We start from the raw sequence: 27,441 nt of genomic DNA on the forward strand, positions 1-27,441 counted from the left end.
AGCATAGGGTCAGGATCTCATTAAGATGGGGTGAGGTGGGGAAGCCATTTCCACTTGACATCATAATAGCATTAGATTGGAAAAGTTATCCAGATCCATGCAGAGGACACATGGACTTCATTCAAACTCAGTAAGTCTGGCTATTTGGAACAGATTCCTTTAAGGAGTCTATCCTGTTTGTTTATTTGGTATGTAGTACTACATATCAAACCCTACAAAAAGAATAAAAATATTTGGAAGTATTTAGTAAAGTGGAGCCAAAAGAGAAAGAGCATAAAGCAAAAGGTGCACTATGATAAGAAAGGTAAAGACAGGGACAAAAAATATGAGAAAATAAAAAAATTTGTGTTTAAATTTGTTAATTTATATTTTTAATCTACTTCAGGCCTGAGGTTCTGCTATAGCCCAGAATATTCATTCCAAACAAGGATAAGTGAGAAAGATTGACTTATTTATATGGTCTCTCTCTCTCTCTCTCTCTCTCTGATACAGTTGCCCAGGCTGGAGTACAGTGGCAGATCTTGGCTCATTGCAACCTTCCAACCTCCTGGGCCAAGTGATCCTCCCACCTCAGCCTCCCCAGTAGCTAGGACTACAGGACTACAGGCATGAGTCACCACTTCTGGCTATTCTTTTTTTCTTTTTGTAGAGAAAAGGTTTTACCATGTTGCCCAGGCTGGTCTTGAACTGAGTTCAAGTAATTTGCCTGCCTTGGCCTCCTGAAGTGCTGAGATTACAGGCATGAGCCACTGCACTTGGCTTAGAGTCTCATTTTAAAGACATATTTTATAGTAGCTTATTCGACATTAGCTTGATGCGTCATTCTCATTACAATTGTTTTTACTATGTAAATCCCCAAATAGTAAGTTGATCTTCAAGCCTTAATAACCGATTTCAAACAATTTTCTAGATAGGCAATGATTTTTCTTACTGAAAACATTCCCTCCATCATTTTTAGTAGTGATCGATATCAGGGAGAGAGCTTACCTACATCCTGAAACTAAAAAGAACTTAGGTCTGTTAAATTCTGATGATCACTGCATGGATAAGGTGTACACATCAGGTCAGCTGTATTCTAAGAAGTTAATCTATGCTGCATGCTTGCCCCATGCTACCTCTGATGGGCAGTGGACACTTGAAACCTGCAGAATATTTCTAAGATACAGGTCATATTTTCCATCCTTTAAAATGACTGCTTCAGCTTCAGGAAACCACGTTTCATTTAGGTGAAGCCAGTACTTTTAATTATTGTTGGCACTGTCATTTACACTCTTTTAAGTGGATCTACCATCTCAAGAAATACATTTTTTCAAATTTATCTTAAGGAAATTCATCCTTAGTAATCAAGGATTAAATAATGATGGAAAATATGACCTGTATCATAGAAATATTCTGCAGGTTTCAGGTGTCCACAGCCCATCAGAGGCAGCATGGGGCAAGGTGCATTCTCTCCTCATGGTCTTCAATTGCTGTGTGAAGTCCAGTCTGTCCCTAACCTCCCCCACTCTACATCCATCCTCCCTCCTGATGGTCTGCCCAGTGAATTTCAAGCTCCAGGTCAAGATATTGAGACAACAACCTTGCAAAATAGCAGAACTTTTAACCAGCTTCCAACAATTATATGATGCCAAACTCTTGTAACAAATTCTTAATTCTGTATATATTTTCGGTGGTCCTGTTTTTCTGTTTGAATCCTGGCTGATACAGAATTTTCCTTGGAGCCAAATCTAATCCACAACCTGCTTTTGTATGGTGCTTGAGTTAAGAATTATTCTCACAATTTTAAAGGGTTGTAAAATAAAGAAGGATATGTAACAGACCCAATAGGTGGTCCACAAAGCCTAAAAGGTTTACTCTTTGGCCTTTTACAGGAAAAGTTTGCTGACCCTTGATGTAGGAAAAATAGTAGTATAAAATGGCGTGGCCACTTTAGAAAAAGTTTGACAGTTTCTTATTTACCATATGGCCCAGCTATTCTACTCCTAGGTATTTACCAAAGAGAAAGGAAAACGTATGTTCACAAAAAGACTTGTACCTGAATGTTCATAGCTTTTTGATTCATTTATTCACTCCAAAAAAAAAAAAAAATCATGCTGTTCACACTAAGAAATAGTCTTGGAAAAGAAAGAAAACAAACAAACAAACAAACAAACAAAACCCCATCATGCTGTGTGAAAGAAGGCAGGCAAAATAGTGTATATTGTGTAAATCTATTTACATGAAGTTCTAGAACTGGCAGTATCAATCTATAGTAATAGAAGAGCAGTGGTTGGCAGCCATAGCGGTAGAAGGGATTGGCTGCAAAGGGCATAAATGGACTTTCTGGGAAAGGTTTTATAGCTTGATTGGAATGGTCTACATGTTTGTCAAACTCATTGAATTGCACAGTTGAAATATATGCATTTTATTGTATGTAAATTAATCATGATAAAACTATTTTAAAAAAATCTTATGGCCTAAAGTACTTTCCTCCTTGGTTCCTCATGATGTATTCTCAGTTTTCAATACATTTTGTGTGTATACATACTGTACTGGCTTTTAGCCTAAACTTCCTCTTTCAGTCACCTGTGTAGTCTACAACAGCAGTCCCCAACCTTTTTGGCACCAGGGACTGGTTACGTGGAAGACAATTTTTCCATGTAGTGGGTTGGTTGGGGATGGTTTCAGGATGATTCAAGTACATTACATTTATTGTGTTCTTTATTTCTATCATTATTATATTGTAATATATAATGAAATCATTACACAGCTCACCATAATGTAGAATCAGTGAAAGCTCTGAATTTGTTTTTCTGTAACTAGATGGTCCCATCAGAAGGTGATGGGAAACACTGACAGACCATCAGGCGTTAGATTATCAAAAGGAGCATGCAACCTAGATGCCTTGCATGCGCAGTTCACAATAGGGTCCACACTCATATAAGAATCTAATGCTGCTGCTGATCTGAAGGAGGTGGAGCTCAGGTGGTAATAAGAGTGATGAGAAGCAGCTGTAAATACAGAAGAAACTTCACTTGCTCAACTGCTGCTCACCTCCTGCTGTGCAGCTCAGTTCCTTACAGGCCACCGACCAATTCCAGGAGTTGGGGACCCTGGCTTAAGCAACAGAAATTTGTGATCTCACAGTTCTGGAGGCCCAACATCTAATATTAAGGTGTTGGTAGGGTTGGTTCTTTCTGAGGGCTGTGAAGGAGACTCTGTGCATGCCTTTCTCATAGCTTGTGATTTGCTGGCAATCTGTGGTGTTCTTTCACTTGCAGAGTCATCACCCCAATCTCTGCCTTCACATTCAGTGGCATTCTCTCTGTGTTCATGTCTGTCTCTGTGTCCAAATTTGCTCTTTTAATAAGGACATTAGTCAAATTGGGTTAGAGTCTATCCTAATGACCTCATTTGACTTGATTACCTCTGAGAAGACCCTATTTCCAAATAAGGTCACATGCACAGGTACTGGATGTTAGGACTTCAATATCTTTTGTGGGGAGACAATTCTAGGAGTTGTTTACAAATTAATGTAGGGATATGGGATTTGGACTTACAAATGTGTTCATCTCAACAAGTTCCACTGTCTTTTAAGCCACAGGTCTTTGGAATTCTCTCCTGTCTTTCCTGTCTACTATGTTATTTTGATCTAGGCCAAGGTTTATTATGTAAGCATAATTAATAAATTGATTAGGGTTTAAGACAAATGTTTAGATAAAGACAAACATATGTACTCAATGTTCAGCTATACTCTTTATTCGTTGATTGGTTTACAATTAAGGGCGTAAAGTAAATCCCACCAATTTAGAAAGGATCGTTTATCTGAAATACTATGGCGGGTGTAGTTGCTTTTGCAAAGTTTATTTTTAAGACTTCCAAAGTTATAATAGCCATAGCTCTACCAATAAACTTATGACAATTTAAAAAATCAATATAATTTTACTCTTTCACAATGGAAAATTTCTCAAGGCTAACTTTTTTTGTGTACCCCCCCTTTTATTTTTTTTTTGAGATGGAGTCCTCCTCTGTCGCCCAGGCTGGAGTGCAGTGGCCTGATCTTGGCTCATTGCAACCTCTGCCTCCTAGGTTTAAGTGACTCTCCTGCCTCAGTCTCCGGAGTAGCTGGGATTACAGGCACACAGCACCACACCCACCTAATTTTTGTATTTTTAGTAGAGATGGGATTTCACTACACAGGCCAGGCTGGTTATGAACCCCTGACCTCAGGCAATCCGCCTACCTCAGCCTCCCAAAGTGATGGGATTATAGGCGTGAGCCACCACACCTGGCCTCCTTCTACCTATTTTTAAATGAAATATTTATTCATTCTAAAATTTTCTAATGAAAGAACAGAAACATTTTTAATCAACAAAATTGTGTCTGCCATGATTCTTCCTTTGTATTTCTTACATTTAACATAATATAAAATTTTCACAGAATATTTGAGAAATAGAATTTTAAAGAATCACTCAGATGTCATTACCTTATTTAACTTATTTTTTTCTGAGTTTCTCTACACATTACATTTAATTGTACTGATTGAACAGAACATATTCTTTTTCCTTCAAAATACAGATATATTTCTTCTGGCCAACAATTGTGTTACAACAACATTTCTACTCTATTTTTGTTCATGCTGAAAAAATGTCAGAATTCTTTGTACTAACTAGTTTATATACATTTTCTAGACTCTTTTTGTATAATAGCCAAAAAGATGAATCTGATCAATCATAACCAGTCTAAATTAGATAGAATTATAGAAACATTCCAGGCACAGAAAAAGACACAAGAGAGGCAGAAAAGAGGTCACTGTCCTTAAGAACTTCAAAATCTAGTTGAGAAGTTTACAAAAGAAGTGCCAGATCTGGACTCAGATTGGATTCCCTGCTGCATTTATCTGTACATTATTGTTTTATGCCACGTCCTTTGCATTGCTATTAGATGACTGCAGCTCTGGCCAAGGACACTGAAGAAAGTGAGAGTGAAAGTGAGTAATAGAGAAATCAACCTGGGGAAGGTCCCCCAGGGCAGTTGCATGTTGGCCACCATGGGAGAGATTCAGTGTGACTTGATCCTTTCAAGACTTTTGCCTGTAGGGCTAATAGGTACTTGAAGAATGAAGTGAACCCAATACTAATAAGGTAGTGAGTTATCATTTATTACCTGATATGAAGGAAATAAAACATGCTATTGACATAAGACATAAAAACAGAGTTTCTCCCTCATTTTTTCTCAACACTCATCAATGATGGTTGCTAATAAAAATAAGTTTCCACTACCAACCTTATAAAACAAAGCAAAATAAGCAAATAAAACCATAGAACACCTACTTTTCTTTTACATCAAATACCTTTTTTTCTGAGCGCAGAGAATTAACTATGTTGTCAATGAAATTAAGCCAATTTTGGTAATTTAGATTTTCCAAACCATTATTTCTTGTATCCAGATGCAAATATTTTACCTTAGGGATAGGGGCTTTATAGAAGACCTACCAAAGAATGGGGCCCTCTTCGTGAATAGCTATTTGTTTTCCAGTTAGTAAAGATCATAGCATAGACTACATCATAGCACAGTACATTGTACACATTACTACGAATATCTCCACTTAAAGATTTTCAGGGCCAAGCATAATGGTTCATGCCTGTAATTCCAGCACTTTAGCCTGGGATTTTGTGTTCTTCCCTTTTGCGACAGCCTGAGAAACCAACATAATTGTATTAGGATGATCACATTATAACTGGGTGTAGGCCTGTGTTGGACTTCCCACAGGTTTGAGTGTGAGTCTATGCACATCCTTACCTTCTATGGAACCATAGCTATGGGAAGATTGGAAGTTGTTCATTTTTGCCATCTGCTTCTGGGAGTCTTTCTTATGACACAGTGCTCCACAGGAGGAAGAAAATCTCTGTACATAGTTTGTGCCTCTTGTTTGCATCTTTCTTGAGTCTTTTTTTTCTTTTTTAATTGGCTGCCAATTCTCATTAGCTGCTTTATTTCTTCAATTCTTTATGTAAGTAGAAACATAAAGTTCCCTGCCTTCCAAATATTATCTGCATTCCTATAGTTATGAGGTTATATAGGCCATTTTGTTAAAAAAAACCTGACCACTTAGAAAATTAGTCTCCCCTCCAAATTCTCTCCACTCTTCACTCAAGAGTCTTATCACCTTTCAACAGGCTTTTTCCTTCCAAGTGCTATGAGAAGGGGTTGGGAGTACATATTGACTACCAACTGCAATCACAAATATTGCAAAAAATGTTAGACTTCATTTAATTGAGGAAAGTGATTGATAAAATGGAAAATCATAGACAATGAGGATATGGCAGACTCAAGAGCAGTTACTGTTAAAAAAGAGAAAATCTAGAGCCTGGCGAGGTGGCTCATGCCTGTAATCCCAGCACTTTGGGAGGCTGAGGTGGGTGGATCATGAGGTCAAGAGATAGAGACCATCCTGGCCAATATGGTGAAACCCCATCTGTAGTAAAAATACAAAAATTAGCTGGGAATGGTGGCGTGCACCTGTAGCCCCAGCTACTTGGGAGGCTGAGGCAGGGGAATCACTTGAACTGGGGAGGCAGAGGTTGCAGTGACCTGAGATTGTGCCACTGCACTCCAGCCTGGTGACAGAGCGAGACTTTGTCTCAAAAAAGAGAAAATCTACAAGGATTATGACAATGATTATGTGCTTCAAGAAAGGAAGATTTGTGTTTCAAGGGATGAAGCGAGGCTCTTGGGAAATTGGTACAGCCTACACAAATTTTTGCAAAGATGAATCTCTTTACGGCTATGCTGCTAAACTAAATGAAAAATATCACATCAGGTCATCTAACAATTTTTAATAAATTTTATTCTGGAATAATTTTAGATTTATAGTGCAAAGATAATACAGAGTTCCTGCCTATCCCTCGCCTAGTTTTCTCTAATGTTAACATCTTAAATTACCATGGTATATTTGTCAAAACTGAGAAACTTATATTGGTATATTACTCTTAATTACACTCACGATTTTATTCAGATTTCACTGATTTTTCTCCATGAATGCCCTTTTTCTCTTCGAGGATTGAATCCAGGACATGGCATTGTAGTTAGCACCTAACAATTTTGTCATAAAAATTTTATATAACAAAAGTCCCAATCAACATTTGATTCAGTCTTTATTTATTTTAAGAGTTAGTGAGTTGCATTTGTAACCAGAATTTTGTTAAATAATAATAAATTTTTAGTCACATTTTAAATTTCAATTTTCAAACTGGAGTACAAATCAGATCATTTCTTATACAAGCTACTATCAAATTTTGCTTCCCTCTCCCTCCTTCCTTCCCTCCCTATCTCCCTCCCTCCCTCCCTTCCTTCCTTCCCTTCCTCCCTCTCTCCCTCCCTCTCTGCTTTCTTTGATAGAGTTTTGCTCTTGTTGCCAAGGCTGGAGGAAAATGGGGTGATCTTGGCTCACCGCAACCTCCACTCCCCAGGTTCAAGGGATTCTTCTGCCTCAGCTTCCCAAGCAGCTGGGATTACAGGCATGTGCCACCACACCTGGCTAATTTTGTATTTTTGGTAGAGACAGTGTTTCTCCATGTTGGTCAGGCTGGTCTTGAACTCCCGACCTCAAGTGATCTGCCTGCCTCGGCCTCCCAAAATGCTGGGATTACAGGTGGGAGCCACCGTGACCGGCTTTGCTTCCCATTTATAAAAAAGTAACTTTAATTGGTTTCCATCATAATAGCTCTTCTCGGACAACTACAAAAATTGTTAATTGTTAGAAGGGCCTTCTTAAAATATGTAAAACAACATGTTATGAGGCTCTATGGATGAAAAAATAAGTGAGTTTGATTTCTGTATAGTCAGTGGAACTCTATAATATGAAGTCTTTGACCTTGAGAACCTGGGATGAAAAAAGTACCACAGGTTACAGCCTGTGGGGTTTTACTATGTTGGCCAGGATGGTCTTGAGCTCTTGACCTCATGATCTGCCCACCTAGGCCTCCCAAAGTGCTGGGATTACAGGCATGAGCCACCACATGTGACCGACCTATTTACTCTTAATACCGAACCAGAGAAGGATGGGGGAGAGTGATTCAGCCACTTTTGGGTCACAATTAATAAATGAAACTAATTAACGAGTACATGCTTCCAACAGGGTCACGTGGACCAATTCAGAGTTACCTTTTAATTCATGTTATATAGAAACAATTTGATATTGGAATTCTTAACATTAGTGTGGCCTGTGCTTTTCTTTTTAAAACTGGGGGAGGATTATGGAGAGTGGCCATGGAAAATATTCTGCAGAGTAATATTTTGAGTACACAGGCTGTAACCTGTGGTACTTTTTTCATCCCAGGTCCACAAGGTCAACAAACAAGGCCCGAAGAAGTCTTATATGAAAATGTTCTCTTTTAATTCCTATCCATGTAGTGATGGGAGGCTGGTGCCTACTACAGTGTTAAAACAGGAGACATTGAAAATATGTGCTATCCTCCGCAAGCTCTGCAAGAAGCACTGTCTTTAATTTAACAATACAACAATACAAACGATTATTTGCCACTTTAAAAACTTTAAATATTATATACATGGTGCTTATTCAAAGTGCTTTCACATGCCTTTAACATATGGACAACTGTTTTATGCATAACTTTTTATCAAATTACGACCATGGAATGACAAGCTACAGATGTAAGACAATGCTTAATCGCTTATACTACACTTTCAATGAACAATAAGTACAGTTTCTGTAATGCTTTTATTTTCTATTATGTTTGTTCTGATTGCATATATTGAAATGCAATTTTACATTTATTGAAACTAATAATGAAAAATTTGGGCTTGTATTTTGCATATATTTTTCTACTAATTCATTTTTACTGTATTTTATAGAATTATCTTTTACTGACAGATTGGAAAATAAATAACCTGTCCTTTCCCACGGATAATCTGGGAAGCTGCTCTAGGAGGCTATCTTCAGGCAGACAATAAAAGCATAGTAAGAACGAGGGCCCTGGAAAAAGCTTCCGCGAAAGTAAAAACTCGAAACAAATTTCAGTAACTAACATTTTTTTCCTGGTTAAATACACTCAACCTGCATTTGGGGTGGGTGTTGGCCGGGTACAAATGTAGACAAGGTTCCCAGAGTCAAACTTCTCCCACAACTTGGGGCTGAGACACTAAAGCGAAGACTGCCTATAGAGAAAAGGGAGAAGGAGCTGAGGGCGTGGCGAGCAGCGTGAGATCATCGGAAAGCGCCGCTTGCACCGCGGGCAGAGACGGCGCGTCATTGACGTCATCGTTGCCCGACAGCTTTCCGGGAGTCTGGAGTCGAAGTCTGTGAGGTATTTTTCAAAGTTGTGGTTCAGTTTTTATCATGCGCTTGTTTAAGTCCGCTTTTCCTGTTTTGGGATTCCCCTGTCATCCTCTGGGAAGACTGAGTGGAGCGGGGTCGGGCTGAGTAGCCTTCCAGGGATGGGATCTCTCACAGCTGATCGTTGGGACAGCATTGTTACAGGTCCCCGACTTCCGCTCGTCTTGTGGGTGCTTGCAGGCTTTGGCTTACCTCGGCCCCTCATTTCTTTCTCTGGCTCTGGTCTTTTTCTCTCCGTTTGTTAACTACCTGCTTCTCAAATCTTAGAAGACGAGAAATTAAAAACAAACACCAGAAAACTCGACTTCACAATTTTCAGCTGTCGTCAAATTTTGCTTTGGGAGAGAGGCTAAAGTGGAATGTCTAGGGGAGTAACTTTACGTGTTGACTCCGTTTATCATTCACATTCACGATCACAGACCGCCTGCCGCTGCAGTATTAGCCCCTCTGAGATAGTGGGCTAATTTCGACCTTTAGTTAAAATCTGTAGTGGGTAATTCAAGAGAGCAGTTTTTCTTGATGACCTGTGACTCAAATTTGTTTGAAAATAGCTTTAATGTCTTCATGTTTGCTGACTGCAATTCAGTTTTGGCTTGATAAAGATGTATTTGTCGCAGTGAGATGTTTGCCATCCACTTATTAACCTATTAGGATTGTCTGGTGGTAGACTAAACCAAGACTTAACTGTGATTTTTTTTTTTTTTTTTTTTTTGAGGTGGAGTCTCGCTCTGTCCCCCAGGCTGGAGTGCAGTGGCGTGATCTTGGCTCACTGCAACCTCTGCCTCCTGGGTGCAAGCGATTCTCCGCCTCAGCCTCCCGAGTAGCTGGGACTACAGGCGCGTGCCACCATGCCCGGCTAATTTTTGTATTTTTAGTAGAGACGGGGTTTCACCATATTGGTCAGGCTGGCCTCGAAATCCTGACCTCGTGATCCGCCCACCTCAGCCTCCCAAAGTGCTGGGATTACAGTTGTGAGCCACCGTCCTGCCTCACTATGATTTTTTTTTTTTTTAATTAAAAATCTTGTGGGTACATTGTAGGTGTATATATTTATGTGGTACACGAGATGTTTTGATACAGACATGCAGTGTGTAATAATCACATGTAAAATGGCGTATCCCCTCAGGCATTTATCCTTTCTGTTAGAAACAATCCAATTACACTCTTTTAGTTACTTAACCCTGTATTTTTGACTCAAAAATAACAGATGAGCCCTATTGAAGTAAAGAGAAATGTTTGTGATTGGTGGAAATGATATAACTCACTGTTTTGTTGAAAGATAATGACAAATGTGAATAATGGTTTTTCAAAATAATCAAAATTCGCAGAGTCAAAAGATGTTGCAGCTGCCTTCAGTTAGCTGTCTTGTATGATATATCAGAGTTCAGAAGTAATATAATTCTTTTCTTAACTGCTTTTACCTTTTCAAGTAGCTCTTCATATGTATTATCTCAGCTACTGTTTCCAAACAGTTAACCCTTCAACCATGGCTCTAAATAGTCTACATTGGATTGGGATATTTGATCATTTTTATTTTTAGTAAAATGTTAGCTAATATATTCAGTGCTAACTGAGCCAGGCACTATTCTAATGGCTTTTGTCTATTAATTTTAATCTATGCAACAACCCTATATACTGTTACCATTATTTCATAAATGAGATAATTGTCATAAGCAACTTCTATATGTTTTGGAAGGTAATTTTGCTGCTTGATTGCTATAATTTTGGAAATGCTTTGAATTAAACATTGAATAGAAGTAAATTGACTCTAATGTAATTACTTATCTCAATCTTGAGCAATCTCCTCATAATTTATATACTCTCGTATTATTAGACCTTGGGATAAATTTATCTTTAGATGTTGATATCTTTTTTAGAAAAGGAAGAAGTATATATTTACTCAGGAATTGTACTGTGAGACTGAAGGAGAGTTGCAGACAACACTAACACAGACTCACTGTTTGCCCAAGACAGCAACGTTTATTGAGAACTTGTGTGTAAATTTCATTATTATTTTCTCCTAAGATAATGCAGTGCAAAAAATGTAATTATAGTAATTCATTGCAGTCATAGAATTTGGGGCAGCAACAGCAGATGGCTCTCAAGTTCCAAAAAACAATTATGTTGAATTTGTTCTCTGGCTTGGTTCATAACTGTGTATAATTGTTTGGTGTAGAGATGGGAAGAGCCCCAGAATGTACATTATCATATATTTGTTTGGATTCATGTGGTGACTTTCTAGTATTTGTAAACTCAAACTGTAATCTGATATCAAGAGTTTCCAAAATTTGGTCTCAGTTTACTGTGATTGATTTTAGTCAGTTAACAAATAGTTGCTAAGTACCTAATGCATGATAACACATTATATTAGTGATGTGGAGATCAAAATGTGCAGTGACATGAATCTTGCCTTGAGGAATAGCCCAGTGAGTAAATAACCAATGGAAAGGTAAGAGCAGTGGAGTGATATGATCTGACTTAGGTTTTACTCATTTTATTTTGAAATGGAGTCTCACTTTGTTGCCCAGGCTGGAGTGCAGTGGCACAATCTCAGCTCACTGCAACCTCCGCCTCCTGGGTTTCAGCGATTCTCCTGCCTCAGCCTCCCAAGTAGCTGGGATTACAGGTGTACATCACCATCCCCGGCAAATTTTTTTGTAGTTTTGTAGAGATGGGATTTCACCATGTTGGCTGGGCTGGTCTTGAACTCCCGACCTCAGGTGATCTGCCTGTCTTGGCCTCCTAACATGCTGGGATTACAGGCATGAGCCACTGTGCCCAGGCTGACTTAGGTTTTAATAGAATCTTCCCTGGCTTTGTGTTAAGAATAGTTTGTTGGGAGGTGGGGTAGGTGAAAGCCAGGAGACTAGTCACGGAAGCGTTGTAGTTCAGAAGAGATGATAACATTTTAATTGGCTAGAAAGAAGTGAAGGTGGAAAAACAGTTTAATTTTGGATGTATTTTGTAGGTAAAGCCAACAGAATTGCTTATGGATTGAAAGTGAATTGTGAGAATAAGGTTATTGTAAAAGTTTGGGCTTGAGAACTAGAAGAATGGAATTGCCATTAACTGAGAAGTAGAAAACTATGGGAGGGGTAGGTTTGTGAGGAAGATTGGGAGTTCAGTTAAGGACATGATACGTTTGAGATGTCAGTCATCTAAGTGGAGATGTTGAGTGGGCAGTTGAGTATGTTCATTCTGGACTTCAGAGGGGTCATTGCTGGAAACATACATTTGGGAGTTGTCAGTGAATAGATAGTATTTAAAGTCATCAGACTGGAGACAGTCATTAAAGGATTAAATGTAGACAGAAAAGAGAAGGGGCAGGAAGCCTGAGTCTGTAGGCATTTTACAAATTAGGAAGGTTTTAACATTTTAACATTTACAAGTTAGGAAGATGAGGAAGAACCACCAAATGAGACAGACTGAGCAGCCAATGAGGGACAAGGACAATTTTGAGTTGCAGAATTTAGAGTAGAGTAGTAAGTTCAGTTTTGTCAGGTGCAGCTGATGGATCAGGTGAAATGAGGATTGATACCTTTGGATTTATCAAGAATTTGCGAAGTGTTATTGATAGATATGTGATAACTTTAAGTCAAGCAGATAGTTGCACACCAGTGTGATAATCGTATTACAGTTCTAGTCAGAAAACCTTGGGAGCAAAGAGGAAGAAAAGACTACCTTTGTTTGGGAGGTATGGATGCCTTTATAGAGGAGGGGGCATTTGATATGGGTTTTAAAGGATTGATGAGTTTCACTAGGCCAAGAAAATGGAGACAGTTATGAAGAGGAGGTTGATATGATTTGGGTGTGTGTTTCCTCCAAATCTCTTGTTGAAATGTGACTTCGTGTTGGAGGTGGGCCTAGTGGGAGATATTTGAGTCATGGGGGCAGAGTGAATACCTTGGTGTTGTCCTGGAGGTAATGAGTGAGTTCTCACTCTGTTAGTTCACTCCTAGAGCCAGTTGTTTAAAAGAGCATGAAAGCTCCTCTTCTCTCTCTTGCCACTTCTCCTGCCATGTCACATGCCTGCTCCCCCTTTATCACACCAAGAGCAGTTGCATTAGGTGTTGCAAAATCATGATTCTTTTTTAAGTTGTCATTTATTCTACATTTGTTAGCTAGAATTCGAAGTCTAGTTTTATTACTTGAGAACCTGGTAATCAAGAATAACAAGCTTGTTGTGGGAAAATACTGTCAGAACAATAATATTTGTGATACCAGGAATGTTTCTTTCCTTGCTCTGGTTCTGAAGGCTTAAAGGAGTGTAATGGTCTTTTTTTTTCTTTTTTTTTAAAGGGATACATTTTCTAGATTCATGAATCTAGATGTTGCTGTGAAAGTATTTTGAAGCTATGATTAAAATCCGTAATCAGTTAAGTAAGGGAGATTATCCTAGATAATCTGGGTGGGCCTGATTCAATCAGTTGAAAGGCTTTAGAAGCAGAGCTGTGGTTTCCCCTACAAAAAAAGAAGAAATTCCACTTGTAGACAGCAGTTTCAGCTAGTAGCCAAGAGTTCCAACATGAGTTCCTTCCTTGATAGCCTGCCCTATGTACACCAGTGTCTTGCTGTAAGTCTCTTAATATATATCTCCTACTGGTTCTGCTTCTCTAGTTGCAACCTGACTTGTGCAAAGGGTAACTCCTCTGATGTCCTGTTCTCCAACTAAATGGGGTGGGAAGTGTTAATAAGGGTCAGAGAATCTACATTGTTTATGGTAACCTTATAATTTTTTGTTCAAAATGCGACTTCTGAGAAAGAAAGGCGCTGAGCCGATGGCAAGCTGAAACAACAGGCATTAAGGTGGAACTGTCTCGGCCAGATTGAGAGATCTAGTCACCTGTGTGTCAGCCACTGGGGATACAACATGCACATGACACAGCCCCTCAAGGAGCTTATAGTCAAAGGGGAAGTCAAGTAAATAAAAATACATTAAGATATAGTGGTTTTTTGTTGTTGTTTTTTGTTTTTGAGGCAGAGTCTTGCTCTGTCACTGTACTGGAATGCAATGCCTTGATCTTAGCTCACTGCAACCTCTGGTTTTGGGGTTCAAGCAATTCTTCTGCCTCAGCCTCCTGAGTAGCTGGGATTACAGGTGTCCACCATCACATCCAGCTAATTTTTGTATTTTTAGTAGAGATGGGGTTTCATCATGTTGGCCAGGATGGTCTCGATCTCCTGACCTCATGATCCGCCCACCTCAGCTTCCCAAAGTGCTGGGGTTACATATGTGAGCCACCTCTCCCGGCCAAGAGATAGTGTTTTAAGTGACATGACAGATTATATAGTTGTTATATTTATGCAGACAGAGCATAGAAAGAGAGCAGATAAGTCTTCATTGGTTGAACCGAAATATGTTTTTTACCTCCAAAGATAAGCAGCGTTTGAACAAAGGAGAAGGGCATTTCAGGCTTAGAGAACCACACAGGTAGAAGTTGAAACTGAGAGAGCATGGCACATTTGGAAAACTGCCATCATGGCCACAGCTGTAGGATTGGAAGAGGAGAGCCATGAAAGATGAGGTTAGGCAGACAAGACATCATAATGGGCCTTGGATCTATGCTGAGGGGTTTGGAATTGTCTTCCATGTGGTAGGGAACTGTTGCAGAATTTTAAACAGGAGTACCATGACCAGACTGTTAAAAGCATATTTTGTAATATTCTAAAACTGGGGGTAGAGAAAAATTGATTATAGGGACACTACTCAAAGGCTGTTGAAATAATCTAGTTAGTGAGAATAGAGGAAAGCTTGTGGTGTAAGGAGATTAAGGAAGCCCTATTGACAGGACTGATTGGATTTGGGGTGACTCCCAGGTTTCTGGCTGGACCGGTTATCCTGAAGTATATAATTGAAGGGAAGAGGTAGCTGATGACTTCAGTTCTGTATGTGATGCTGTACACTATTCTTTTCTCCTTTCAGAACTTTGGCTTCTGTATAACCAGTGAGAGGAGAGATTGAGTGGCAGCAACATCCGTTAGGGATACTGGGCAGCATCCCCCTACCCAGGTGCTTAGTCTCAGCCACATCTGAGTGGTGAAGAGAAGCAAGTTTTCTCAAGCCCTCTCCGTCTGTCTCTATCTCTGCAGCCAGTGTTTTAGAAGGAGTACCTATAGAACCCAGGAGGAGGAGGGGTGAAGAGCAGAGCTGGGTGAGTTCTTTCCTTCTTTGGAAATTTGAACATGTTCTTTAACCTCATTATGGCTCAGTTTCCTCATCTGTGAGGTTTAGATGAACGAGTGCATGTGGAATGTTTAGAATAGTGCCTGGCACATAATCAGTGCTATTCAAGTGTTTGCTGCTGATGCCATAGAGTCACTCCTTGATCCTGGGGTCAGAGTAGCAAAGGGGACAGAGGGAAATTTTTTCGCTTTTTCTGTGGAAGGAATAAATACTCAGCAACTGCCTATGTAAAATATTAGTAGAAATCACTTGAATTAGGAGGAATTTCTCATAATAGAGGAGACTTTATTTTTTAGTCTCCCTTGCCTTTATTTTTTGTTAGGAAAAAGGCAAGTGGCTTAGTTAAGGTTTAATGAGGGCAGTTATTCTTTCTTACTCCCTTGCTTTCAGTGTTCACCCTAACCCATTCTAACAATAAATAACTGCTTGTTTATTGGGGCTTAGGGATAGGGAATAATTGCAGGAAAAATCTTTATGTTTTTCTGAAGAAAGGAAATATTTTCGAATAGGAAAATTTGATGAAAAAATTCACATTTAACTAAAGACCTTTTCGTGTTTTTAAAAAATACATACAGTATTTATTTGTTAAAAGCCAAAATACTTTAGTTAGTGCCTTTATTTAAATATGTTTGTTTTTTATTAAAAATGTAATATGTGCTTTTGGAAATAAAATGTAAATAATGAAGAATGAAGAGTTTAAAAAAAATGAGTTTGCTTTGAACCTATTCCCCTATCCTTGTCTCTTTTCACAGAAGATGTCTATTTTTTGTATGCCTCTTCCCGACTGTTTTCTCCATGTATTTATATACAGTTTTTTTTTTTTTTTTAAACCAAATGGCATATGTTAGGCACATAATGTGTTATTTACAATGTTCTCTGTTCTCTGACTTTTTCATTCTCATTGTGTGTCACTGTAGATTTACTTCTTTATTTTTAAGAGACATGTAATATTCTCAAGGATAGATATGCTGATGAATATTTAGATTATTTCCAGTAGTTTGTTATAGGTTATTTCAACAAATGTTTATTGACTGTCAGGCAGTGCTTGTGAACAAATCACAAAAATTCCTGCTCTCATATGGTTGCCTTTTGGAGGTAGACCGGCACCAAATAAATATATGTCGATATTGAGGAATGTAAAGTGGGGAAGGAGATAGGGAGTGAGGGGGAGAGGTGTGCATTTTAAAATGGGGTGGTTAGGTGAGAGTTACCAACAGGTAACATTTGAGTGGAGATCTGGCGAAAGTAGCATAATGAGCTCTGAAGGTGTTGGTAGGGGAGGAAGAGGGGCATAGAGCATTTTGGGAAGGAGAGAAGTCCAAAGGGAGGTAGGCCTGTGCCTGATGTCATAGGGGAAGAACAATGAGGCTGTTGTGGCTGAAGTGAAATGAGCAAGGGAGAGTGGGAGATCAAGTCACAGAAGGTGATGGAGAGTCAGGGTAAATTGTGTTGAGCTTTTTGAACCCAGTGTAAGGATTTTTAAAAGATAAATATTAATTTAATTTTATTTAAAAAATAGAGGTAGGGTCTTTCTGTTTTGTCCAAGCTGGTCTTGAACTCCTCGGCTCAATCCTTCCACGTTGACCTCCCAAAGTGCTGGGATTACAGGCACAAGCCACCACACCTAGCCTATAAATAGATATTTAATTATAGATATGGGGTCTTGCCATGTTGCTTAGGTTGATCTCAAACTCCTGGACTCAAGCAATCCTCCTGCCTTGGCTTCCCAAAGTGCTGGGTTTATAGGCATGAGCCACCATGCCAGGCCCACTGGAAGGATTTTTGCCTTATTTAGAATGAGGTGTTAGGCCTTTGGAAGTTTCTGAGCAGAAGCGTGGCATAATCTGATTTACATTTTGAATGATCTCTCTGTATTCTTGATAATAGACTTTGGCCAGAAGCAAGAAGGCTATATAGGAGGTATCAGGCATGGTTTGATGGTGGTTTGGACCAGGGTAGTTAGCAGTATAGGTGGTAGGACATAGTTAGATTCTTAATGCATATTAAAGATGAAGTGTGAGAGAGTAGTCAAGGATCACTCTGAAATTTGGGGACTGAACAATTGGAAAGTTGGAGTTGCCATGAAATAAAATGATGAAAATTGTAGTAGACAGGATTAGGAATTTGGCTTTGGGCAGGTACTGTTTGAGAATTTCTTAGACATCCAACCAGAGATATTGAGTATGCAGCTGGAAATGTAGATACGAAGTTCACTGAAGAGGACAGGGCTGGAGAAGCAAACGTTGGAGTCTTCAGTTTACTAATGCAATTTAAAACCCTCAACTTACCTGGGAGTAAATTGGATAGAGAAGAGAGGGACAGCCCTTGGGCACTTCAAGGTTAAGGGGCTAAGGATCTGAGAAGGAAGCATTGAAGAGATCAAGAAAAGGTGCCATTGAGATAGAAAGGAAACCAAGAAAACCAAGAGGAGAGAGTTAACAGTGTCACTCAAGGAGAACTTAGAATTGACCATTGAATTTAACCATGTGGCAGTGTGGGTGACCCTGCCAAGTGCAATTTTGAAAGAAAGTAAGGTCATCTGATTGTAGGAGATTTGAGAAAGAATGGAAAGAGAGGAATTAGAGACAGTATAAGCACCTCTTCTGAGGAGTTTGTTGTGAAAGAGAGAAAATAGGGCCTTAGCTGATGGGTGACAGGAAGTCAAGATTTTTTTTTTTTTTTTTGAGGGGGGGATTCATTCTTAGATGGAGAAATAAAACATTTAAATTTATGGGTAATTGTCCAGCAGAGGGACAGTTTGATACAAGATAAACTGGAGGAAGTTCAGATACAAGTTTGAGGACATTTTAATTTATATGCATATGTGCAGGGATTTTTATAGGCTGGATTCTTAAAAGGATTTCCTGAGTCAAAGGGTATGTGTATTTTAAAAACCTGTACCAATTTATATTCCACTTTCACTGTATGCCCCTTCTAACATTGAACATTCTTAATCTTTAAAATTATTGTCAATCTGATAGGTGATGATATCTTCATTATTTTAATTTGTTTTATTGCTTTCTAGGAACTGTTTATTTAATCTTTCCAATTCTTTATGATATTTTGTCAAATATTTTCTCCTGGCTGTCTCTTTCCTTTTAACTTTGCTTAGGGTATCCTTTTACCATGTAGGACTTTTCAAAAAGTTTTTAGGTAGTTAAGTTTGTCAGCCATTTCCTTTTATAGCATTTGGGTTTCATTTAGATAATATAAATATTTGACATAGTTTATTTTTCTGTATTTTATAAAATAGATATCAAAGTTTTCCATCTTTTTCTATATTCTTAAACAGCTAAATACCATAGGAGTTAACTGTTTCTTGAAGGTTTGAAAGAAATTACCTACAAAATCTTCTAGGACTAGAGCCACTTTGGAGGGTAGGTCTTTGACTACTGTGTAATTCTTTTCCTGTGGTTAATAATCTGTATGGTTTATGTACTTCTTTTTAGTTTTGGTAATTGATATCTTCCCAAGAAAGTCATTTTTTTCATTTACATATTCAAATTTATTGGTTCAAAATTCTACATAAAGTGAGGAAATACCAAGTCTTCTTTGCAGTATATCCCTATACTTAAACCTTAATCTAGGTAGTAAATACTGGAGCTCTCCTTTCACTGATCTGGAGATTAGGTTAGCTGTTTTCAGCCCTTACGGATCTTGTTCTTGGGGTTATTCTTAAATTCTTATTCTCTTTTGTTTGTAAGGTTTCTTGGCTTTGTTTCCTGTTTCCAGTCTGATCCCATTTGCTCTTTTTTTTTTTTTTTTTGAGACACAGTCTCTGTTGACCAGGCTGGAGTGCAGTGGCACAATCTCGGCCTACTGCAACCTCTGCCTCCCACGTTCAAGCAATTCTCCTGCCTCAGCCTCCCAAGTAGCTGGGATTACAGGTGTGCACTACCACACGTGGCTAAGTTTTGTATTTTTAGTAGAGACGGTGTTTCCACCTTGTTGGCCACGCTGGCCTCGAATTCCTGATCCGCCTGCCTCAGCTTCCCAAAGTGCTGGGATTATAGGCGTGAGCCATTGTGCCTGGCCCAATTTGCTTTTTAGCTTACACAATTTCTCCTATTGAAACCTGCTGGCACATCTGTGCTTTTCTTGGTTTCCAGCATTTTTATTTTCATATTTCTTCTGTCATATTGTAGGGATTTTTTGGGAGGGATGTGGGGCAAATGCATAATTTTAGTTAACCTTTTGAAATTGGAAGTCAGTTCTTTTCTGTGTAGTTTTCTTTTATTATGATCTTGTTTCATTCCTGGTTGTACTGTAGTTGGCTAGTAACTTCACAGCTCAAGTAGTAATAGTCAGATAGGTGTGACTGGGTTTTTTTTTTTTAATGAAACCAGATGTCTCAGTGGAATATACTCAATCAGAAGAAATGTTGATATGTTGTCACTAAACATTCAGATAGTACTTTTCAAACTTAAAAAACATAATCATAACACTTAGAACTGTAAGGGACTTTACAGATCATTAGACCAACTGCCTTATTTTATGGATGAGGAATTTGAGTCCCAGAGAGATTCAGTGATTTATCTCAGGTGGCAAAGTCAGTGATCAAGACAGCCTAAGTCTCTTTACTTCCATTTGGCTATGCTATTTGCTGTCATACACATTCATGCTGTTCTCCTTACCTGTGTGATAAAGGAGGTATTTCTGTTAATACAAAAATTTTTTTAAATTTAAAGATGTTACCTGTGGCTTGGAATTGCTTGTAAAATTTGGTCTTAGATACTTTAATAATACATTGATATAGATTTGCTTTTTCTCACGTAGGTATTAATTATTGTGATACAGATATGAAGTTTTAAAGTATGGGCTGTCAGAGTATGCACTAGCACAAATGAAAACCGTATTGTTTATTTCCCCCATAATTCCTCTTTTCTGCTTATGGGCTTTATATGATTTATGGACTCTTTGGATTTCTTATTAATATTTTAAAGAAGCTTAAGGAATATAAATATCTTAGACCTAAGATTTTTACTTTTTTAGTTTAATATAACATGCTCCTAGATCAACACCTATATTTAGAAGGGCTAAAATATATGTGTGTGTGTGTGTGTGTGTGTGTGTGTATATATATATATATATGTTTATATATAAGTGCTTTGCTTACCATTTCTTCAGCAATCATTAGGGGATAGATTTATCAAACTTTCATTGCTTTGCTAATTCAACAGAGAGTTTTTAAAGTGTAGGATTTTGATTATTGCTATCACATGTTTGGTAATCATGTCTTTATTTCTTTAAAAGTTTTTTAAAAATACAAAAAACAAAAACAAAAAAATTAGCTGAGTGTAGTGACATGGGCCTGTAATCGAAGCTATCTGGCAGACTGAGCGGGAAGGATCTCTTGGGCCCAGGAGGCGGTAGTTGCAGTGAGTGGTGGTTGCACCATCTTGGGCAACAGAGGGAGACCTCATTTCAAAACAAAACAGAACAAAAATGTTGAGGGTTTGGTGTGCATGGCGTTAGTGGACTTTGGCTGGTTCTTCTTCCACAGCCCACCAAGAAACTTAAGAAGGAGACAAATTGGAATGTAGTTAATATAGAATTAAATTCTAAAAAGATTTGTTTATCTTCAGGTTTTAACTAGATTGTTTTGTAAACTAAAGAACAAGCTTTGTCTCTAATACGAATTCAAATAATTTAATTTTTTCCAGTCAGTCATAATGGCAGGTGAAGAAATTAATGAAGACTATCCAGTAGAAATTCATGAGTATTTGTCAGCGTTTGAGAATTCCATTGGTGCTGTGGATGAGATGCTGAAGACCATGATGTCTGTTTCTAGAAATGAATTGTTGCAGAAGGTATTTTAAAAATATAATTTCCTAAAAATGAATTTCATAAAACAAAATGCTATTTTGTGAAACGTGGAAGAAACACATTAATGACATATGTTCCTTTTCCCTTTTATCTCAGTTTTATTAATGTTTGGGTATTTTTATGGGTGAAAAAAACAAAACTCCAGACTTAAGAAATACTTCCTAACCATGTTTTTAACTTGGTTTTGGAAAAAAAAGGAGCACTCACAGTATTCTTTTTGACAGACTCTATCTTTGACCTTTGAAGCATTACAATGATGTTATCAGGGTTTCTGGAAACCCTGTAGGACAAAAACAGTAAATTGTCTTTGACAATGTAAAACAAATCTCATTATGTTTCTCCTGTCTTTGGTATTGCCTAAGCATTTTAGCCTGCTTCTTATACATAAATGTATCATGTACAGTGTTTATATTGATAAATTACTTTTGACATACAAAGCCCAGATCATAACTCCTGAAATTAAAATAATTCAAAAGAATTTTTCTTGGGTTATACACTTTCTTTGTCTAACTAAAGATTATACCCTCAAGAGAAGATTTGTGGACAAAAGTCACTCATTAACAGAACAACTTCTTTTTATAAATTATTTTCAGATCATTTGGTTATTGGATTATATGAAGTGAAAAAAATTTTTGTTACATTGTACTTGGTAAAAGTTTAAAATGTTATCAGATGGTGTTCAAAGTTCATGTATTTTTTTTTTCTGTCTCTTTTTTAACAGTTGGACCCACTTGAACAAGCAAAAGTGGATTTGGTTTCTGCATACACATTAAATTCAATGTTTTGGGGTATGTGTGTTACTTTGGAATTAATTAGAAAGCAAATTACTTATTGTGTGAAAGGGGATTTATTTTTAAAAATGCTAACAATTTATATGCAATTATATTTCATAACATTTTTAATAGTCAGATATTTATTTTTAAAATCTGGATGGATGCCAGTGAGCCACACATAGATTTAGTATTACATGGAGATTAAATAATTTAAAGTTTAATTGTTTGTAGGACTTTCCTTATTTGTGAATAACTAGTTTATTTAATTGGAATGTTTTAAATTAATACATACACCATTTTATTCCATGAAATCTTTCTCTTCTAGTTTATTTGGCAACTCAAGGAGTTAATCCTAAGGAACATCCAGTAAAGCAGGAATTGGTAAGATTTTAATTTCTTTTTATTTTATGTGTTTGTTTTATTCCTGAAGTTTGTCACACTACCTTTGTCACACAAATAGGGAGAACAGCATTTGAGTTGAAATTATGTAAGTGAGCCAGACCTTATCATCTTTGTTTTTTTTTTCTCTTACCTTTTTCAGATGATTGGTATCCCATATATTATATAAATCTCTGAATGGGAAAATGTTATGAGTCTAGTAATTATTTATAACACATATTATTCTTCCTATACATTCTTGAAATCCTGTTTATCTCTAGAACTACTTTTTTTTTTTTTAAACTTCTATACAGTTCTTAAAAGTATATTCTAGTTGATTTACTAGCAAAGACGGGAAAGTTTCTCCCCCCACCTTTTCAATTCCTCCATTAATTCATTTTCTCAGCAGTAAAGAATCCAGTTCAGCAACAAAGCTAAAAGCTTTTTTGGCACCAGTTATATGTGTACTGTCCAGTAATTCTGCATTAGTGACATATTTACAACCTGTAATAAATCTTCTAGGTTTGTCTTTGTATTCCATTTAGATATATAAGTACAGTATATAAGGTCTGGTATCTTGGAGTTTTTGCTGACTTCAAAAATTAAATCATTCAATTTGAAGGGAAAAATTAGAAATCAAACTTAGGGTTAACTTCTTGACTTGGCTTTATGAATAAGAATATTGATAAATTGATTCTTTGTGTTTATAAAATATAAGGCAAATATAGATATGAAATACACTTGACATTGTATTCTTGTTCTCAAGTCTTAGGGTAGTTGATGTGTGTTATTTACAACTTAGTAAAGCACTTGTCATTTATTTTTTAAAAATCAGTAAGCCAGATCTGTTGTCTTCATTTTTTAAACATGTAGTCTAAGGCATTTCCTTCTTTTGAAGTTCTTGGTTGGGGGGGAAATAAATTTATTTTTAAATAAAACAACTGTGAAAGATACTTAAAGCAAAAGTATAAAGCAATATGATACGCAGATCTTGGTTTGACCAATGATATGGCTTTAAACCTTAAAAATGATGATTTGTATTGTCTGTTTTCAGCTTCCAAATTTGGACTTCAGATGCAGTTTGTCTTTTTTCCATTAACATTAAGTTATTTGGAATACTTGATACTGTTTTGGTGAAAGGACAAGGTCATTTGTTTTCTTTCTACCTCAGAACCCACTTTATGAAGTAGTACATTAATATTTCAGATAAGGGTTGGTAAATAAAAAGCATGCATAAACCTGTTCCCCTTTTCTGACCTTGTATAGATGTCACTGATTGATCACAGGGTTAGTGTGTGATAGGAAACCTGTTTGCTGTACATATCACAAATGGGAAAAGTCAGTTTACTTATTCAACAAATATTTGAGTGCTTACTGGGAACTAGGCATTATTTCCAAGTGAGATGATTCCTCTGTGAATAAAGCTGATCCCTGCCCTTGTGGCAGACACCAGACTGTATCTAATGGAGGGAGACAAACAATAAACATAAAGTGAACAAATAAGAGATATATATGAATATGTAGTATGTTGGAAAGTTATGGGAAGAAAGAAAAAGAGCAGGGTAAGGGGGATTGGAGTGCTTGGGTAGGACTGCAGTGATTTTTTTTTTTTTTTTTTTTGAGACGGAGTTTCACTCATGTTACCCAGGCTGGAGTGCAATGGCGCGATCTCGGCTCACTGCAACCTCCGGCTCCTGGGTTCAGGCAATTCTCCTGCCTCAGCCTCCTGAGTAGCTGGGATTACAGGCACGCACCACCATGCCCAGCTAATTTTTTGTATTTTTAGTAGAGACGGGGTTTCACCATGTTGACCAGGATGGTCTTGATCTCTTGACCTCGTGATCCACCCGCCTCGGCCTCCCACAGTGCTGGGATTACAGGCTTGAGCCACCGCGCCCGGCAGTGATTTTTTTTTTTAATTTTTTTTTTTTTTTTTTTCTTTTTTGAGAGAGGAAAGAGGAGAGACGGGAAGGACTGCGGTTTTAAATGCTGAAGTCAGAGCCTCATTGACAAGGTTAACATTTGAGTAGACTAGAAGGAAGAGAGGGAGTGGCTGTATGGGTAACTGAGGAAATATCCTTCTAGGCAGAGGAATAAGGAGGGCAGAGACCCCAAGGCAGGGTTGGTGTGTGTGTGCTGCAGCTAGTATCCACCATTGTAAGCACTGTGCTTTTACTCAGACAAAAATGGGGCGCCACTAGACTGTGGAGCAGAGTTGCTAGTTTTTCACAATGAAAACATTACAAGAATGTACATTTTTCTGTGTAAAGCTTATTTTTAAACAATGATAAGTCTTTTACTCTGCTATTTTATGGCTCTTATCAACTTTACTTCTCCATTTGAAGTATAAGATAGCCATTTATGCTGATTCATGGTCTCAGAAGATTCAAGGTGGTACGGCAATGTATTATGTTTCTCACCTTGTAAAGTCTGATTAGAACTGTATTTTTAAAGAAAATTTCACGTACTTACCAATCAAACATGTAAAACCGAGTAATGTGTATTTTCATTCTTCCTATTTTAATTGTTAAACTAGATGGTAATGTGAAAAACCATGTATTTCCTGTTTAGAAAAATTTCAGGATAATTTAGTTTGCATTTTGCAAGTATATGAGCGCTCAGGTTTTTTACTTTAGATACAAAACAGTTAATATGTAGATTTATGTTAATGGTGATTACAAAATATATAACCACCTAGAAAGTTTCAATTCAATGTTTGTTTCTGGAGTGATGTCAGTATGATTCTTCCTCTTTGGAAACAGAATTCTGAAATGACTTTTTAACATCTGTCTTTCCCCACCCTCCGACTATGGACTTCAGGCAAGCAGGGAACATGTTTATCCTATTCATTTGCACTCCTAGCACCATGCACTCAATAGGCAATATGTTGAATTTAACTGAGGTACAGTATAATACAACTTAGTGGTGGTGAACAGCTTAGTAAATCTATTGCCTTTCTTTTTTATCTTTAAGGAAAGAATCAGAGTATATATGAACAGAGTCAAGGAAATAACAGACAAGAAAAAGGCTGGCAAGCTGGATAGAGGTGCCGCTTCAAGATTTGTAAAAAATGCTCTCTGGGAACCAAAACCGAAAAATGCATCAAAAGTTGCCAATAAAGGAAAAAGTAAAAGTTAACTTTTTGATTTTGATGTATGCATATTCGAAAAGTACATCTTTTTTTTCCACAAAATAATTCTGTGGCAGTGCAAAGTTTAAATGTGTTTCTTATTGAATTAATATATATATTTACAGTAAATTTGTAAAGCTGAATACTTTCCTCTCCAAAGATTGTTATCTTTCTTGATTTGCACTATGAGGATTTAAACATTGTGATATATTTTATATTTATAATTTACCATCTCTTTTGATGAGACTCATTTCTTTATATAGGTCAATCTTGCAAGTACCATTTTATAAGCAACTGTGAAATTTAAGTAAAATGTTCTTTGTAAACATTTGTACTATTTTAAATGAATTAATGACCTTATGAAGTATCCTTTCTGTAGACTGAAATTATAGGTATATCTGTTTTCACTATATGACATTAAAGAAAGCATGAGATGATCTAAATGTTCATTTTTTTCTATATAGTTACTTTATCATGTTTTCATGATTTTAGGAATTACTGCTTTATTGCCAGATATAGGTGAAGGGGAGGAAGGCAGCAAATCACGCTGCCATGTGTGTACCTATGCAACAATCTTGCATGTTCTTCACATGTACCCCAAAACTGAAAATGCAATTAAAAAAAAAAAAAGAAACTAAAAGTTTATAGTTGTACTTTAATTCTTGGAATGTTGCCTCTATGTCCCATTTAAAATAAAATACATTCTCATTAACTTTAGATGGGAAATAAAGTTGTATGTTGATGGATAAATTTTGGCATGATGACTATACTCTCTCAGTAAAGGCTGAAAATGTTGTATAATTGACCTGTGTATTTTTATCTTTTGGGTAAATTTGCCTTTCAAATTAGGAAGATAGGTTTTAGAAGCATCGCAAATAGAGAAATTTATGGGTTTTTGTTCCTGATGCATGGTGTCCGTGGTTCTTTTCATCTCATTTTTTTTCATTTCATGTTTTTGAGGCTGTATCAAGTACATACAAGTGTTTTGGAACAACTTCTTATGTTACATAATGCCACTTAAGCAGAGGAGATGTCCGAAGGAGATTACATTGTGTTTATATTGTGATTTATTTTTCTGGAATATTAGTTACAGAGAGTCCTACATAGTAAACCTTTTTAAAAATGTCTAAGCCCATGAATTTTAATTACATGCTCTTAATGCTTTCAGTGTTTGAATCTGTATCATTATGTGTAGGAATGCCAAGTATAGTAAAGTACTTTAATTTTTGAAAAAGCAGTTGTTAAAATTTTCTGTGTGATTAATTCTCCATAAGTAACCTTGAATAAATGGATTTCTTGATTTATGATAGCAGATATTGGAAATGGTCTTAAAATGTAATGGATTTTGTAAAGCATGTTGAACTCTTTCTATGACACATGAAAAGGAAGTCACTGATAGACGCAGAAAGTCTTTTCTGGCTCTGATGTCAGACAATTTTTGAAGTGGAAGAACATGAACATTTATACTTATTTCACTCCTTTTTTCACCTTTATCCCCAAATTTCTAGCTATTTTAAAAAATAACCTCTTTTTGAGATAAATGTGTTACTGTTAAGATCAAGTCTAGTGTACATGTCTTTGTGTTATTTATTGCAAATAAATGTTTTTGGGTTTCTGTATATTTTCTAATTTCATAAAAGAAAAAAGCTCAAATGAAAAATGTTATACAATTGTAGAAAATTATTATTGGTTTTAGCTAAATTATTTGTTTATAAAAGTCCAACTCTACATTCTATTAAATTATATATATTTTTCTTTTCCAAGCGAAGATGCTTTAAGATAAATTATATATTCTTAATTGAGTAATTCTTTCATT

The 27,441-nt window shown here is 37.0% G+C and overlaps 1 protein-coding gene across 5 annotated transcripts; it reads left to right on the forward strand.

The window, feature by feature from the left end:
* The first annotated feature begins 9,203 nt into the window (after nucleotides 1–9,203).
* C1D (C1D nuclear receptor corepressor) lies at nucleotides 9,204–26,430 on the forward strand. 5 transcript variants are annotated; one of them, XM_032291924.1, is made up of 6 exons: nucleotides 9,260–9,317; nucleotides 18,811–18,895; nucleotides 21,182–21,328; nucleotides 22,066–22,132; nucleotides 22,443–22,498; nucleotides 25,469–26,430. In XM_032291924.1, exons 3-6 carry the CDS (start codon nucleotides 21,191–21,193, stop codon nucleotides 25,631–25,633), a joined length of 426 nt encoding a protein of 141 aa, XP_032147815.1. In that variant the 5' UTR covers nucleotides 9,260–9,317; nucleotides 18,811–18,895; nucleotides 21,182–21,190; the 3' UTR covers nucleotides 25,634–26,430. The 5 variants fall into 5 exon arrangements, with proteins under 5 accessions (XP_032147814.1, XP_032147813.1, XP_032147815.1 ...); XM_032291923.1 differs by lacking the exon at nucleotides 18,811–18,895 and having other exon boundaries at nucleotides 9,204–9,305; XM_032291922.1 differs by lacking the exon at nucleotides 18,811–18,895 and having other exon boundaries at nucleotides 9,215–9,317.
* Nucleotides 26,431–27,441: the final 1,011 nt, after the last annotated feature.

Source organism: Sapajus apella, unplaced genomic scaffold, assembly GCF_009761245.1.
Source record: "Sapajus apella isolate SASKATOON/1434 unplaced genomic scaffold, GSC_monkey_1.0 scaffold26, whole genome shotgun sequence".
In the NCBI taxonomy this organism is placed as follows: Eukaryota; Metazoa; Chordata; class Mammalia; order Primates; family Cebidae; genus Sapajus; species Sapajus apella.

Excerpts from the sequence above, each read along its gene's own strand:
- C1D (XM_032291923.1), top strand. The coding sequence starts at position 21,191 with ATGGCAGGTGAAGAAATTAATGAAGACTATCCAGTAGAAATTCATGAG. Across the intron at positions 21,329-22,065 it reads GAAATGAATTGTTGCAGAAG|TTGGACCCACTTGAACAAGC; the intron begins GTATTTTAAAAA and ends CTTTTTTAACAG. Across the intron at positions 22,133-22,442 it reads ATTAAATTCAATGTTTTGGG|TTTATTTGGCAACTCAAGGA; the intron begins GTATGTGTGTTA and ends TTTCTCTTCTAG.